The sequence below is a fragment of the Malaclemys terrapin genome, chromosome 12, assembly GCF_027887155.1.
Source record: "Malaclemys terrapin pileata isolate rMalTer1 chromosome 12, rMalTer1.hap1, whole genome shotgun sequence".
Lineage (NCBI taxonomy): Eukaryota > Metazoa > Chordata > Testudines > Emydidae > Malaclemys > Malaclemys terrapin.
This window is the reverse complement of record NC_071516.1, coordinates 18680762-18698598: the sequence shown is the minus strand read 5'-3', so window position 1 is coordinate 18698598 and position 17837 is coordinate 18680762. Positions and strand designations below refer to the sequence as shown.

General features: G+C 43.2%; 1 protein-coding gene across 3 annotated transcripts in view; it reads right to left on the bottom strand.

The window, feature by feature from the left end:
- Positions 1–17837, bottom strand: part of SULF2 (sulfatase 2) — a 267917-nt gene that overhangs the window by 30898 nt on the left and 219182 nt on the right. For all 3 annotated transcript variants that reach the window (XM_054045653.1, XM_054045651.1, XM_054045652.1), the window contains 3 exons: positions 10915–11043; positions 9916–9972; positions 8766–8895 (listed from right to left, as the gene is read on the bottom strand). In XM_054045653.1, coding sequence (XP_053901628.1) covers positions 8766–8895; positions 9916–9972; positions 10915–11043 — 316 coding nt within the window. The remainder of the gene's footprint in view (positions 1–8765; positions 8896–9915; positions 9973–10914; positions 11044–17837) is intronic.

Here is a 17837-nt window from a genome sequence, read left to right as displayed (position 1 = left end):
TAACATGCACGTAACCCCCTAGTGGCAGATGCATGCTGTATTTTGTATTCATATCAAGAAGTCTTAATTTCCATCCCATTCCCTACCACCACCAAGTGGTTTTGCATTATTGTGCTTCAGAGCTTTCCTGCCACTAGAGCAATTACGGATGTTAATTCAAAGTCATTACTTGGGGCTCCAATCAGAAATAAATAGCTATGACCTTCCTTCCAGTAGGTTTTTTCATGCAGTTCACTTATTTCCTCAGTGCATCTCTCTTTCAATTGACAAAATGTTTTTATTTTGGAAAAAGGGGCTGATAATTCAATCCTTATCAGGTGAGACTCTCCCTGAAGCCCATGGATTTCAGGACTAAGCCTCAAGTCAGCATTGTGTGTCTCAGGGGTTTCTTCTTTTGCTGAAAGAAGGGATGACATCCCAGCAGGCAGCAAAGTGAAAGGCGCAACTCCAGCTCTGATCAGTTAGATAGCCACAGCCTTCCTCCCTGGTGGGTTGGACGAATCAGGATGATATGGCAAAATCCTCTGGCTAGGCAGGCATGAGTCACCCAGTCCACCCTCCTGGGCAGGACTGATTTAATGATTCCGAAATCATGCACAACCCATGCATCTCTAGTTTTCACTTGAATGTCTTCTGCGTAAGTAATTTGACAGCCTCTACTGGCAGGTTGTTCTATTGCCCAAGTACTACCAAGTTTCCCCTAATACCTAACATGAATTTTCCCTGCTCTCTCTCATATCCGATACCTCTTATTCTGTCCTTGCTGATTGAAAATAATTGGTCTGTCTTGTGTACAACATCTATTTAGATACCTGTAGACAGTTATCTCTTCCCTCAGCCATCTTTTCTCCAGACTGAACATGTCCAGTTCCTTAACCTTTCCTCACAGGTCTTGTTTTCCAAACCTTTTATATTTGTTGTTGCTGTTATTGTTGCTCTCCTGTGCACTCCCACCAATTTCTCTATCAGCAAAGGATGAATCGAGTCTCCTTTCCTCCAAATCATCAGTACAGAAATAATACTTCCTGCTCTTCATTCTGTTTGGATTCTATTCTCTTACACTGGTTGATGACTTGTGAAACTCCTGACCAGTAGACTCTGAGCTCAAATTCAGCTTCATCAAGCACTGCATATAAATCGAAGCTTAAAATTACAAGATGAATGAAGGGAAACTTACAGACAGGAAGATGAAATGTAGGAGGCTTCTTAGCGTCACAATGAAATAGCCTTTAGCTACCGTCAACTACATCAACACATGACCATGAATGAAAATTTAACTCAGTGTCTGAATTTAAAATTTGAGTTCTATAATTAAGACTACTAGTATTTGTATTATGGTAATGTCAAGAAGCCCCAACTGCAACTGGCTCCCATTGACCTAGGTGCTGGACAAACACAATGAAGGAAAACCCCTAAGCCAAACACCTTACAATCTAAATAGACAAGACAAAGGGTGGGAGAGGAAACAGGCAGAGAGGTGAGGTGGCATGCCTCAGGTCACATAGCAGGCCAGTGATGGAGCTGAGGTTAGAACCCTCATTGTCTGACTTTCAGTTCAGCTTGCTGTCCATTGCACCACACTGCTATTTGTGTCAGGATATTTGAAGAGTTGGGTTTTGTTGTTGTTGAATTATATTGACTTTGGCCAGTAACTTGCTCCTGTTATCTCTACTGAAAGGGATTCAAAAACACATCCCATAATTAACAGGGGTACAAATGTTATCTAGGATCTATGAAGCAGTTAAGGTCAACAATAAAACCCTATACAATAATATAATGATTATCAGCAGAGGATATATCATTATGGGCTATTTCTGGCTAAACAGAAAAGATTCATAGACTAAGGTCAGAAGGGACCATCATGATCATCTAGTCCAGGGGTAGGCAATCTATGGCACATGTGCCAAAGGAGGCATGCAAGCTGATTTTCAGTGGCACTCACGCTGCCCGGGTCCTGGCCACCGGTTCAGGGGGCTCTGCATTTTAATTCAATTTTAACTGAAACTTCTTAAACATTCTAAAAACCTTATTTACTTTACATACAACAATAGTTTAGTTATCTATTATAGACTTATAGAAAGAAACCTTCTAAAAATGTTAAAATGTATTACTGGCAAGCGAAACCTTACATTAGAATGAATAAATGAAGACTCAGCACCACTTCTGAAAGGTTGCCGACCCCTGATCTCGTCTGACCTCCTGCACATTGCAGGCCATAGAACCTCACCCACCCACTCCTGTAATAGACCCACAACCTCTGGCTGAGTTACTGAAGTCCTCAAATCATGATTTAAAGACTTTGAGTTACAGAGAATTCACCATTTACACTAGTTTAAACCTGCAAGTGACTTGTGCCCCATGCTGCAGAGGAAGGCGATAAACCTCCAGGGTCTCTGCCAATCTGACCCAGGGGATAATTCCTCCCAACCCCACTGCCTTACTGATCATATGCTGCAATAAGAAATACAGTAACTCCTCACTTAACGTTGTAGTTATGGCCCTGAAAAAAGACAATGTTAAGTGAATCCAATTTCCCCATATGAATTAATGTAAATAGGCGGGGTTAGATTCCAGGGAAATTTTTTTCATCAGACAAAAGACATTGTAAACATATACAGTATAAGTTTTAAACAATTTTAAACAAACAGTTTAATATTGTACACAGCAATGAATGATTGTGAAGCTTGGTTGAGGTGGTGGAGTCAGAGGGTGGGATATTTCCCAGGGAATGCCTTACTGCTAAATGATGAACTAACACTTGGCCGAGCCCTCAAGGGTTAATACGCTGTTGTTAATGTAGCCACTCACACTACAAGGCAGCATGGACTGAGGCAGGAGGGAGAAAACACAATAGATGCAGGGCAGTTGGTGCAAACACTTCCCTGCAAAAACTGAACATGATGATGAGCCCACGCTATCCAGCTGGAGCGCACCACTCCCTCCTCCTGACAGTACATGCACGGCTGCACAGGTGTTGACTTTCCATAGTGCTGGGGGGTGCGTGCATGAGTGAGAGAGAGAGATGTGCATTGCCACTTTAAGTATGCTGACCCACACTTCAAGTACATTGCCCTTTTAAGCAGATCAGCCAGTTCAGACAGGAAGCAACAGCTTCCAGCAAGCTCCCTCCATTCTGTCCCAGAGCCCTGTCCCCCTGCTCCGCTTTGTGGAGAGGGCGTATGGAGCAGGGGGACATCCTGATATCAACACCCCTCTCCCCAGGCAAGCAGGAAGCTCCCGGGAGCAGCTCCAAGGCAGAGGGCAGGTCAGGAGCAGCACGGCAGTGGGGGGAGGGCCCCCTGAACTGCTGCTGGGCAGCTGCTGAGCCACATACCTTACAGGGAATTTAGGGGAGCTGATGGGGGGGCTGCTGACCCCCCCCAGTTCTAATCCCCACAAGGAGGGGCTGCTCTTCCAGAGAATCCTGCAAACAGTGGACAAAGCAGGCAGCTGCCAAACAACGTTATAAGGGACCATTGCACAACTTTAAACGAGCTTGTTCCCTAATAGATCAGCAACGTAACAACGAAACAATGTTAACCAGGACAACGTTAAGTGAGGCATTACTGTAGATAGATAATGCCTGAAAACAACATTTAGGAAATCTCTGATTTTAAAGGGACTGGAAGCAATCACCAATGCCTCATTATTTTTAATGTGTGAACAAGTTATTTCTTGTTTTAATCACATATTAAAGGGACAAATCCTATGAGGCACTGAGCACCCATAACTTACAATGGATCTCAGAAACTCTTCAGAGGAGATTACTGTATTGCTAAAATGCTCTCGATTCTGGCTGGCTTGATAGCTCACTTAGTTGCATATACAGATGCTAGATTCCTGAGTAACTTCCAGGATTCAAACCACTGAGCTATCCCTCCCCCCCAGAACAGAGCCAGAGCATCACAAAGGCAGACAGATCGATGCCTTACTGTGTATTCTTTCCAGTTATTGAAGGAGAATGCTGTGCACTGTGGTCCAGTTCCCAAGTCCAGGCAAGATGTGCCCTTCCCAGGCTGCAGGACCCAGGGGACAGAGGGAAAAGGGAGGTCTAAACCACTATTCTATTTCCCTAATCCTGGGGCCAGTCAGGGGCCAGTTCAGCCTCCAACATAATTATACTGACAGGAATAAAACCCTAGGGAGTGCTCTGCCAGCCACGGATCATCTTACTACAGCATGTCCTGGTCACAACCGCTCCTGTCTCTGGCTTGCCATGGACCGTGTTCTACTCCAAGGGAGTAAGGGGACCCAAGAAGCAAGTGGCATAGTGCCACCTTTATGCCACCTGAGTATTTCCTTACAATAGGCAGCGGTTCTCAAACTGTGGGTTGGGACCCCATTCTGGGGCCCAGGGCTGAAGCCCAAACCCCACTGTCTGGGTCAAAGCCCACTGCCTGGGGCTGAAGCCCTTGGACTCAGACTTCAGTCCCCCCTCCCGGGGTTGTGTAGTAATTTTTGTTGTTAGAAGGGGGTGGCGGTGCAATGAAGTTTGAGAACGCCTGCAATAGGGGAATCTAAAGCACTCCCTGCATAGCACAAAACAACCAGAGGGAGGGCTGAGCAACTAGCCTTCCACATGCAGAACTGTTCTGTGGGAGGGAACTAGAGATGGACTCTAAATTCTCCTGGAGAAAACAGCAGTGCAAAAGGAGGCTTTTTAACCCCACACAAAGACATTTTGAGCCATAACAAGTAGCACAACAAAGAAAGAGCAGGGTATGAAGAAGAAATACTGCAAACTCAGACATCTGTTTTTCTTAGCAAATGGTTAAACACAATGATCTCACATCACATTATTTAAAAAGGAAATGTGCTATTTTTAAAGGCATGGACTAGATTCACTCTAGTGATCTTCTAGCTGAGTGGGTGAAACATACTAAGCAAATGTGTGTAATTACTTAAATGGAGTTCTTTGTGCAACTGTTATGATGATACTGAGGAGTTGCTGGGATTACTCCACAGAGCAATGCTGATATCATAATTGGCTTCCACAAAAGCACATTAATGCAGGCCAGTAGATAAAAGTGGGTCAGCTTCCACTTACCAAGTCAGTATAGAATGTGAGGCTGAATTGCAACGAAGAGAAAGAAATTGTGTGCAAGCCATTAGGTGTTAGGATAAATGTTTTTTATTTCATGTGGGAAAGAAGAGCTCATCCCCTCTTTAGATCTCTGAATATTAATTCTGAACTGTTCTTTCATCTGCGGATACAGTTGTTCTTTGTTGGATGTAACTAATGCAACACTAGCTGCAAAAGAAAACTTGGAAGGCTGCTACACACATTCCCATAGCATTCTGTAGGTATTTGCATTCACTAGTGTCAACCCAAACCCCCCACAAGAGGGAGTTGGTATCAGGGGTTTTAACAGTACAAATGGTCTCAGTGCCCTCTTATTAACCTGATTACAGTCCAAGGATAATTTTGTAACAGGGAGAAATGACTTAACAGTTTAGGGTTGCAGGGACTGGAAGAAGGTTCTATTTGTAGTGATGGTAGCTGTGTATACAAAGGAAAATTATAAGCTCCCCACTTTGCATTCAACACTCCCCTTACCTCCCCTCCATCCAGAACTCCATCCTCCTCCTCTCTTACTCCTCCCGCCTGGTCCTGATGATCTGCTTGTGCTTCTCTTCTAGCTTTTCTTTCGTCTCCTTTTCCTACTCCAGACTTTCTACCACCTTTCCTACAATCTTCTGTGCTTGGAACATCTTTCTTAGTAACAGCCTGGTCCAAAACTCAGTGAAAGACTCCCAATGACTTCAGTGGGCTTTGATCAAGGCCCTAATCCTGACCAAGCTACACCCCTCCATCCTTAAAATAGGATCTGAAAAAATCCTCCTATTCTATGAAGCAGTCTGGCTACTATGAGCTGCTTAGTATTAAATGCCCTCAACATCTCATCGGGAATCCACTTTATGGGATCAGGATCGTGGGTTTGTTTACATGAGCAGTTAGTTCACAGCAAGCTGGGGTGTCCATCTACCCAGCACTAGCTTACTGCAGACCAACTGTCCATGTGGACCCTGCTGCCACACACTAACAGTTCATTAGTTTGCTTTGATCTAGTCCTCTTCACTTTGATCTAGTCCCAAATCAAAGACGACTAGATCAAAGCAAACTAAATGAACTGTTAAGGCGTAGCAGCACGGTCCACATGGACAGTTGGTCTGCAGCAAGCTAGTGCTGGGTAGATGGACACCCCAGCTTGCTGCAAACTAACTGTTTGTGTAGAAGAGCCCTGTGTTTGTACTGTAACTACTGCACCTACACTTTAAACGTCTCAGGATTGGGATTTGTTATGCATTTGGCACATTTTACCTATCATGTAGGGCTGTCTACATCAACAGCACCAAACAAATAATAATATGCCCCCTTCAAGGTTTGTCTTGCTTCATTCTGAAGTCATTTAGATGCACCCATATTTAGGGAGAAATTCTGCCCATAGACAACACATTCATCTCCCACTGCACTTTCTGTCTAGACAGAAAACTAGGGCATGTTCTTTACAGCAAGGGCTGACTGGATTGAGATTCCCTGGGGAAAGCATCCCAGAGTCTAACTGACTTGACTGTTAGGCAATTTTTCCTGATGTCCAACTTAAAAATTTCTCTTTTGCTCAGTATCATCCTATCACTTCCAATTACATCTTACTGAAATGCAGAAACAATTATTTCCCTTTCTGACTACACGGACGTGGCAAACCAATGTCCCAGTGTCACACCTCTCCTGTGCAATTTACCAAGAATTCTGGGTAGAGATCTGACCCCTTTTCTCACTTTTGCTTGATGTGAAAGGTATTTTACTATTCACAGAAATGTAAGTGTGTGCACATGCACGTGTGTTACAGTACAGAGACTGACCCCCACCAAGGACAGTGACATGCAGTAATTTCAGGGGAAAAAGCCTGCATGCAGTTATGTAACCTCTTACAAGGAGACAGTTCCAGTGTCTATCTGAACTTATGTGAAAAATCTTGACCCCTCAATGCCTACTACAAAGTTCCAAGCCACAGGGAAGAGAACAGCACAAGAAAGAAATTGAAACAGCCCTCGCAGGATATGTAGTGATGGGAACAGAATAGCTACGTTTCCCCAGAAACTTTGTAACAGAAATAGCTAATGTTCACTCGGACTTCTTCAAGAACCTGACAACTTTAAATATCTACAATTTGTTCCTATTCATGTGGAGTGCCAGCTCAAAAGAAATGATGGCAATAATCAGCTGCACCAAAGTTCATACCTGTGAGACTTTGGTACTTTGGACTTTAAAAAAAGAGAGGAATATGATCGCTCATGCAGTTAGACCTAAAAAGGAAGCCACAGGAGGAAAAGGAAGCCTGGAAAACCAGTTCTGGGAAAGGTTCTTACTGAACGTGTCTGATCATCTGAGTCAGATCCAAACAGCTGAAAACTATGGGACAATTCCCAGGTGCACTGAGCACAGGACTGGTGCAGCTTGCAGTAGGGAGGAGGTGGCTAAGGGTGGCTTTACAGTACATTTTACTGCCCTTCCTGATCCTAGTACTGCCCCCTGGTGCAAGTTAAAGCATCCACAGGGCTGATGTAACATGTACCAACTCATACTGGCCCCCTAATGGCTATTACTCTAGTGAAACTTACTAGAAGCACTGCGTCCTGGCCCTGGCCCGTTCTGGCTTCTACACCAGGAAGGAATGGTGTAGAACACCGGCTATGTCAGCTTTCCACCAGCTGAAGTTTCCCCCCCACACTGCAGGAATCCTATTTAGGACAGGCTTGCGGTACCTTTGCACCACTCTGGGGCCACAAAGCAACCTTATATGGGGCTGAGGATATGCCCTCTGTTCCTAGTGATGTACTATAATCACTTGCTGAGCTTCTCCTATGTAATTTGGGTCTGGGCTGTGAATATTTTCATATTTGCATAGCAGAGTTATGTAACAGTCATAGAAACCACAGGCACAATTGACCAATCAGACAGCTAAGCGTTCATTCTCACACACAGGGCAGGTCTTCACTACCCGCCGATCCGGGTGATCGATCTATCACGTCTAGTGTAGACGCTATAAAATCGATCCCCAATCGCGCTCCCCATCGACTCCGGAACTCCAACTCATGAGAGGCGGAAGCGGAGTTGATGGGGGAGCGGCAGCGGTTGACCCGCCATCATCCTCACAGCCAGGTAAGTCGATCTAAGATACGCCAACTTCATCTACACTATTTGTGTAGCTGAAGTTGCGTATCTTAGGTCAACCCCCCCGCTAGTTTAGACCTGGGCACAGTTAACACATGCAGTCGTGGTAACTGTGTATGCAAGCTATGGTTTTCATGGTATATTTGTATAGTGGTAGGGGCACATGAAGCCCAGATTAGGCTTTTTTATGTTAGTATATTTAAATTCAAATTAAAAAAAATAAATGAGATCATAGAAAAGGGAGCTATGTACATTTGGAATAATTTTTCCTGTAGCGCTCAATGTGAATTCTCAACACTAATGTATCCTGGACTTCATTCCGTTTGGGGAACAGAACGTTAAAATAATCTAGGCCGTGCTTTTACAGTACCTGGGAATCAATACATAGGCACTTGAATCAGCAATTTCCTGACTGCCAGTCAATCTCATAAATGCTGTAATATAGTTCTGAGCAAAGGCCACAAAAACAAGTCACTTGATTTATAAGCCGGCATTGAGAATGAGGTGAAGGACGTTATCACAGTTTGCAAGTGGTGTTAAACTTAGCTCTTGATATAGCTTCTTGCACTGTGTGCTAAATATGTCTCACCTGCCCAAGCTGTTCGCAGGCAGTCTGATACTCGGCTCTCTGGCAGAGGTCTTTCACACGCTGGTATTTGGGCAGGAAGTTTTCTTCCTGAGCATCCACCTTCTCATTCTCTCTCTTATGCAGTAATTTACTGGAGGGGAAGAAACAGTGTATTCCATTAAGACTCATTCGAAATACTACACAGGGTCTGCCAGAGTGTCTCAGACCATGCCTGTCAGTGTCCTGCCTCTCCCAGTGGCCAAAATCTAACACTCCAGAAGAAATTGAATCCACTCCACTTCTCCCATTTGCTTTGAAAATGCACCAGCTTACTGGAGCTATCCTGCAAATGGGGGAAGGCGAGACCAAGACTCCTTTTGTGACCCCTGCTGCCTCCCAAAGTGAGAGATTTGATTAACCCACTAACAGCATGCATAACTACAAGAGTTAACAGAGCTGGGTACATGTGAGAACCCTAAATCAGAACATCCCCACACTTTGTAGAAGGAGGAGTTTCAAAATCCAGACCTCAAACGCAGAGCAGAGCCTTGGTTCATACCTTTCTCTAACTAGGAGTGTTCATAAAATGATGCAGTCCCTTCAAAAACCCAGCTGACCACAAAAGCCTGATCTGCAGAGGTACTGGTTTCACTGCAAGGTGGCTGCAGGGAATCCATGCAAGGAGACCGTACCCTCCTGGGTGCCAGGGAGCTATACTCTGCAAGTGTTCAGTGTACATCCTTGTATGTGAACACAGAAGTTGGGGACAGGACAGATGTGGGGGCAGGGCCAGTTGATCTGCAACTAGGAAGATCCATCAGCTTACACCCCCTTCGCATGCAGGGTGCGGGATAGCAGTCACGGAGCTGCTCCCACTCTGTGGCTTGCAGGGAGGGAGGAGAGCAAGGATTCATTCCTCTTCACCCCAGAACTGCCACCAAACCCCCCCTATGCACAGCACACTTATGCCTGCTGGGTGCAAGGACCAGGGCTAGCACAAAGCTACCATACAGTCTCTCCTATCATAGACTCGTTGGCATTAGGTGTATGACAGCAATGCTACTACCTGTGCGGGGATGTGATCTTAGCCATGGGCTTTCACAGGAGGCTCCAGCCATGCAGGATTCTCCTATTTAGAGCAACTGGGCTCTGTGATTAACTCTTTCCTTACCCTCTCTCCACAAGGAACGAGTCTCTCCACACCTTCATCTTTTTTTTAAAATGGAACCTACAACAACAAAATTCTCATGAAAACCAGCCTCTCTTCCCTTCCTCCCCATTGCTCCTCCAGAAACACAACCTGCTTCTCCCGCAGGAATGTGTAACTGTACAAAACAGACAGATATGCGTTGTCAGTGCTAATCACAAAGGAATATGGGACAGATTCATTCTCATGGGGACAAAATCCACAATAGAGCCACAGACTATAGTCACGGTTTCTATACAAAAACCACTGAGGCACTGAGAGATTAAGTGATTTGCCCAAGGTCACAAAGGAAGTGTGTAATTAAATCTAGATTTTCTGGATCCCAGTTCAGTGCCTTACTTGCAAAACCATCCACCTGCCCTGACAAAAGCCCTTTCTTGACCCACCTGCTCTCCTCCACCACAAGCGCACATCTCCCCACTCCCTCTGTCCTCCTCCAGTTGCTTTTTCCTGAAACTATTGTCCGTCACAAGCACCCATCTGAATCCTCTCCCCCCAGCTTTTTCAGGTTGAGGTGTTGAGGGTATGTCTCAGAAAATAATTGTGTATTTCCAGTATAACAATATAAACAACAGAGTTTGACTTTATATAAAGCACTGACGTACAATTAGTTTTTACAGTTTAAACAATAATAAAAGCTTTGTTTAAAAGACATAAATGATGCCACAGACACATTTAAAATCTGTAACTCATGCAAACAGAAACATCCCCATGACCAAGGCCAGTTCACTCTCTCACACATTATGTTTTGCTATCAGGAAGGCAAATACCATATAGCTAATATATTGATCTGGCCAACTAAAAAATTGAAGTCAGTTAAGTAGCGCTGAACAGGTCTGTAGATTTTCCTATGAACCATGTCTAGTCTATATCTGTAATTCATTCTGTTTCCCCTTAAATTTGTCTGCAGATGGCTGAACACAGACACACAGATACACACAGAGACAAACTTTTTTTCTTTACCTATTAACTGGTCTCTCAGAATCCAGCAGTTTTAGAATGGATTTACCATCCATGTCAGGTGGAATGTCCAAGCCTGCAATATCTAGAATTGTAGGAGCAAGATCAATGTTCAATACAATGTGAGGATTCCTGAAAGAAATATATAAAGACCCTGCTTAGAGAATCTTTGTGGAAATTGTGAACAACTTAACCCCAGCCCCTTTTCAAATATGGGATCTGAAAAAGCTTAATCTGTGACATCAGCACAGAACAAAGGAAGATATTATCCAATCAAGTCGGGCATTGAAAGTGATTAATATATACAATATTACAATATTCAAATTACCCCCAGGTGCATAACCCCAAGAGAGGCTAATGTGAAGATTTAGTTCTAAAGCAATAGCATTTCAGACTGAATATGAAAAATGGTTTATAAACCAAAATAAGTTAATGAGTAAAAGGAAGGGTTCAACACTATTCTGAAATGTTAAAAAGCACACGATAAAAACTCCTGTGGTGTCTTAGAGAATGTGTAAGTCATCTATAGTGATGATTTTATTAAAAATAAAGCCTGGCAGAGAGAACACACTTTGTCTATTTCAACATACATCACAAAAACTAATATCTGGACCTATGGCATTGAACTGTTTGTTACACAGAAAGAGTGTAGAGAAGAAATATCCCGTCTCAATACCCAAAGGGAACAGCTAACAGTTGGTTATTATAATTAAGAGTGCGTGAGAGGGAGGGAGAGACAAAAGATAGATAAGATGGAGGCAAAAGGAAAATACAGCAGAATAACTCCAACTGTGAAAGTTCAAAAGTAATAACAGAGCCATCCCATATACCAGCCTCTCCATTACACAAAGTACTGATACAGCCAGGCATCCAGTGTCACTAGGCAGTTAAACAATTTAGTAGCATACCCCATCATCTCACTGCAAAAGCAGATTGAAAAGAGTGACAAAGGGATCTCACTAAACTGGGAGACTGGGCAACAAACCGGCAGATGAAATTCAATGTTGATAAATGCAAAGTAAAGCATATTGTGTTACCCTAGATTTGAGGGGTGCACGTACCCCAGAAGTGATTAAGCCAATTGCAATCATATTACAGTATGTGCATTCAGCCACCATGAATTAATAGAATAGAACACCACATAGTTAAGGATTAATTTGAAAGCAGGGTTTCTGGAGGCAAGGTCAAAACTAGCTGCAGTTTCTGCTAAACAGAATGGGAGGAGGGAAGAGAAAGTCAAAAACTGAGACTGATGAATAAGTGGATGAGAGCCTTGAATTGGGCATCTTTGATATAGACGTTTATTATGACTAAGACTGTTAGGAATGTTTGGTGATAAATAGTTTACTGAAAGGTAGGAAAAGTGATGACCCAGTAGGGGTCACTATAATTTTTGTGTTTTGTAACAGTTAGTTATAAAAAGGACTAGATAATATAGTGTGCTTTGGAGAAGTCCTCTGAAGCAATCCTAAGAGAGACTTTTTTCTGACACCTTTTCTCCCCAGCGGATAAGCAACTGGCCACTGTGGACCTGCTGTCAATTACTCAATACCATCCCAGAATTTAGATAAATATATGGGATGTTCTAAACCTATTGCATGCATCTGTGTGTGTTTAAATCTAATAAACTGTAGTTTTAGATAACTTGTACGCTTACTTGTATTAATCTTTCATCAGCCGGAGAGCTGTGTTCCTATTAATTCATTCCTGATACCCCCTGGAGTGGACTCGATGACCTTTCAAAGTCCCTTCCAGTTCTAGGAGATGGGATATCTCCATTAATTTAAATTATTTTTTTTTATGAGCCTGGCTAGCTCAGTTGGTAGAGCTTTTTATCTGAGGGTCCAGGGTTCATGTCCCTGGTCAGGCAGTGAGACACTTTCCCCGTCATACCCCCCAAGAACTTCAGAAAGACACTCCCCTCCAGTTTTGAGGGGGGAGGGATAGCTCAGTGGTTTGAGCATTGGCCTGCTAAACCCAGGGTTGTGAGTTCAATCCTTGAGGGGGCCATTTAGGGATCTGGGGCAAAAATCTGTCTGGAGATTGGTCTTGCTTTGACTAGATGACCTCCTGAGGTCCCTTCCAACCCTGATATTCTATGATTCTATGAAATAGTTAAGTTACCACTGCTGTGGGTTCTGAAAACCCTAGGTAACAACTGGAAAACAATCCCAACTGTACATACAAAATGATAGGGGTCTAAATTAGCTGTTACCACTCAAGAAAGAGATCTTTGAATCATTGTGGCTAGTTCTCTGAAAACATCTGCCCAATGTGCAGTGGCAGTCCAAAAACCTAACATCATGTTAGGAACCATTAGAAAAGGGATAGATAATAAGACAAAAAATATCATAATGCCACTATATAAATCCATGGTATGCCTACACCTTGAATACTGCGTTTAGTTCTGGTTGCCCCATCTCAAAAAATATATTTTAGAATTGTAAAATGTACAGAGAAGGGTAACAAAAATGATTAGGGGGATGGAACAACTTCCATATGAGGAGAGATTAAAAAGACTGATTGTTCAGCTTGGAAAAGAGACAATTAAGGGGGGATATGATAGAGGTCTAAAAATCATGAATGATGTGGAGAATGTTAATAAGGAAGTGTAATTTACCCCTTCACATAAGACAAGAAGCTGGGGTCACCCAGTGGAAATTAATAGGCAGCAGGTTTTAAACAAACAAATGAAAGTACTAGTTCACAAACTGCACTGTCAACCTGTGGAACTCATTGCTAAAGTAAGTTGCAAAGGTCAAAACTATAACCAGGTTCAAAAAAGAATTAGATAAGTTCATGGAAGATAGGTCCATCAATGGCTATTAGCTAACATGGTCAGGGACACAACCCCATGCTCTGGGTGTCCTAAGCCTCAAACTTCCAGAAGCTGGGAGTGGCCAACAGGGGATGCAGCACTCGATAATTGTACTGTTTTGATCATTTCCTCTGAAGCAGCCGGCACTGACCAGTGTACTGGGCTAGTGCCAATATAGCCATTCTTATGTTCTTACTTTCAACCTGATACTGTATGAATCACTAGAGTGGTTCTCACTAACTGAATGCTGCAACACCTCAGAAAATAAAAGTTTATTTTAAATACAATTAAAACTCACTTTTGTTACAATTACAATATCATGAAAGTATGTACTGTTTGCTGCTTTCCCATCCTTTCTTATTCTTATGTACACTTGGCATCACTTTAAAAAAAAACAAATGGAGACACTACAAAAAAGTGGAAAAAAAGCAAAAATGCTTTTATGCAGAAATTTTATTTTTGTGGCTTTGAGGACCAGGAATTACTTTCCCCATGCTTTGCAGACAAAGTACAATAAGGACAGTGCCATAAAGGCAGCTACAAAGCATAGTGTAGATTTCTAGCTTAAAATAAAGGACAGCAGAACCTTGCTAATTCACACTAGTGAATGGGAGACCACTTGAGAATTACTGAATTTTGCATTAGCAAGAGAAAAGACAATGACAAGAGTAAGGATGTTACATCTGTTCATTTTCTTGATACATGTCATTTTATATTAATTACTAGTAAATATTGTGTAGCATACTTGGTTGTAGTAATGAAGGCTTAGTAATGACACCTCACTACAGTGACTGCTATTAAATCTTTGCTGATAAGGGAGGGGAGAGAATGCAATTATTTTGTAAGAAAAATAATGTGTGTTCATTAGCAAAGTGTAGATTAAAAAAGTTCTACTATATATGGAAATACAGGTTCAAAGACAGCATCAATTTACTATCTAATACATCCTCTCTCCAGGGGACTTCATCTTTCTCTTTTAGCGAGATGAACTCTGCTCTATTAGGTCTTTTCAGTGTCTGATTCCTGTGTTCCTAATAAAAATATTTTCTATCATCATCAGGTATGCAAACAGAAAACCCAATGGGAAGGTTCTGTGAGGCGTCATTCACTAGTGATTTAAAATGCATCTGTATCACCAGACTAGAAGGAAGTTCAAAAGGAAATAGCAATATTAAGACCGAGGCAACCCACAGATCCTCCCCCCCTTCCTACCTAATTATCAGAGTGAAAGGGAGCTTCAAGACATACTAACCCTACCACCTAGATAACCTACTGTGGAACCCAATATAACACCATAAAGGGTCCTCCCCTGGAATGGAAAGGAAAGAGCTTAGTAGTAGAGAGGCAATGGGGCCAGCTAACATTCCAATATATGTAAGCAGGAGTGTGCTGAGGCCTGCCCGGTTTAATATGGAAAAAGGCTGCACAATCTTAACACAGCCACCTCTCCAGTCAATGCTCCAAGTGATACAGGGCTTGGCTTCCTCTATCTATCTTATGGTTGTTATACCCTGTACTCCATCACTGTACTATCTAAGCACCTTAGACCTAAAATCAATAGCAAAGTCCCCAGTGCACTTCATGGAGTCTCTGGATCTTCATCTCTCATTTCATACCCACTCTTCTTCCTGTGCCTTATGTTCTTCCAACGCCTCTCTCTCCTAACAGCTCCTTTGGTCTCCTCCCCGCACTCATGGCTTCACACCTCCTCCTTCATACCACCTCAAAAGCTTGGAAGAGCCTTGTATTTCCCCATGCATCCTCCCCTCCTTCTGTACAGCAGGGGCACAAGTGGGAGCGGAGGAAGGGAGCCCAGAACCCCACCTTAGCCCCTGACCACAGCTGGAAATTTGACCCAGCCACCCCACCCTGTTGGAAGGAACCTGCTTGGGCCCTCCTCCTTTGCAGTCCTTCCAGTGTCCATGGGCATTGGGCACCTCAGCCCCCAGAGAGAAGTGGAGCAGGGGGCACCAGAATGTCCAATCCCCAGAAGGGCCAGGGGTTGGGGGGGGAGGAGAAAGAGAGATTGGATCTGGGCTTTTGGTGATTCCTGGGGATGCAGAAGGAGAATGGGGTCTGGGGCTCCCAGAACAGCCTGGCCTCTGGTGGGGATGGTGCTCGTCAGCCTGAACAGCTCCTTGGGCAAGTGCTCTGTACAGGGAGGAGAGCTCAGAGCCGGGTGCGGGGCAGTGGTAGTGGTGGGAGAAGAGCATGTGGCTGACTGTGGGGGCAACCCGCGAGAGCTCAGGACTGGGAGCAAAAGGGGGAACACTAGACTGGGCATGGGGGCAGTGGGGACAGGGTGTGGTGGGGGCAGAGCGGAGGGGAGGAAGAGCTCTGGGCCCCTTCCTTATGAAAATTCTGGTTGTGCCCCTGCTCCACAGACATATCACTCCACCAGATCTCTTCTTAAAATCCATATCTTTCACAGAGTTGTCTGCTCAGCACCTCTGAAAATTAGGCCATTGTGTTGCCAATGTGAAGTATTATCTTTCAAATAATCTCTAAATTATACTATGAGTTCTTTGGGACAGGGGCCACGTACAACTACTGCATAAATAAATAACTCCATGTCAAGGGATTTTGGCATGACACCTACAGTATTTAAAACTTTCTTGCCTTTTTTTGATACTATGAATTTAATCATCACACTAAATAAAACCTTTAAGATATTTTTAAAGAGATTTGCTACTCTATTACATTCTTAATATTAGTTGCTTACAGCTTTTCCTCTGTAGTATAAGGGAAAAAGAACTTGTGGGAGGAAGATTTTATATGTTGTAATTATGCTAAAACATGCACATTGATATAAATAAAAGGCAGCAAATTATGGCACTCTGTCCAAAATCATTACTTAAGTGAAAACATTTGCTATTAAAATAATTGCTTAGAAAGTATATTTACATAATTTCTTAGCTGATCAAAGCTACCTTTTTAATTAACAGTCATATTCTGCATTCTCGTATGTCACTGACAAACAGCTTAACTGTGTAATCCCAAAGGATAAACAAAGAAAAACTTTCTGTAGCTGTCATATATGGAAAATACTATGTTCATTTTTCTTTACAAGCTGAAACAGAAAAGCATACTGACTCTATTTTATCATTTAATTAATCTCTGATAACTATCTACAGTGGCAGTGAACATATAAAGAAAGATTACCTGGCAAATATCATGGCCTAGAGTCTGACTGAAATGAACAGAAGAAATGACTAGGCATTTCCATGCAATATCACACCAATTTTGGACTGGATGCAAGCCACAGGCTACCTAGTGACTTGGACCACTCATAAAAACCCGGTTATATCCTAGAATGGGCTACGGTCCTTGAATCATGTAGGAGGTGACCAGGGAGGGCAGGGAATGGGCAGAACCTTGGTTCCATCTCTCCACTCACAGGCCAGTGCAGCTGAATGAGTGCAGAGGATGTCAATTCATGGCTGGTACAGATAACAGCAAATTACTAAACCCACAGGGCAAGAAGGAAGCAGGAGAGGAAATGTGATGCAGAAATTTCATTAAGGCCAGGTCTACACTAAGTGCTTTGCCAGTATAATATACCAGCAAAGTACTCCTGGGGTGGGCGCAGTTTAGAGCAGCAACACTGCTTTTCTGGTATAGCTGATACCAGCTTTCTCTGCCCCGCACTCCCAGCCAAAATAAGCTATAACTGGTAAAAGTGTACAGTTTCGCTGGTATAGCTGCATCGACACTTGGGGCTTTTGTTGACACAACTGCGACTGTCAGGATCACACCTCTGACTGACATAGCTATGCCTGCTGAAGTGGAGACCTAGCCTTTGAGTCACAATGCCTCCTGGGGCAGTGCAGTTTCTGACCTACCCATTGCTCAGGGATGTGCCTAATGTCACAATCTCTTATGTCCATGCAAAGCCCGCACTGGTTTACTCAAAGGACATTAACTACACACTCCCCTAACTATCAAGCCCAATGAATGAGCTGATAAAACAAAGGTTCTATCTTTCTCTGTCTCAAACTCAGCACATTTTTTAATCTGATTGCACAGTTGTACTTCATTGCATGTGCTTTTAAGCCCCTGGTACATGGCCACTGACCTCACATTGCTTTGCATATCAATCATGATTATC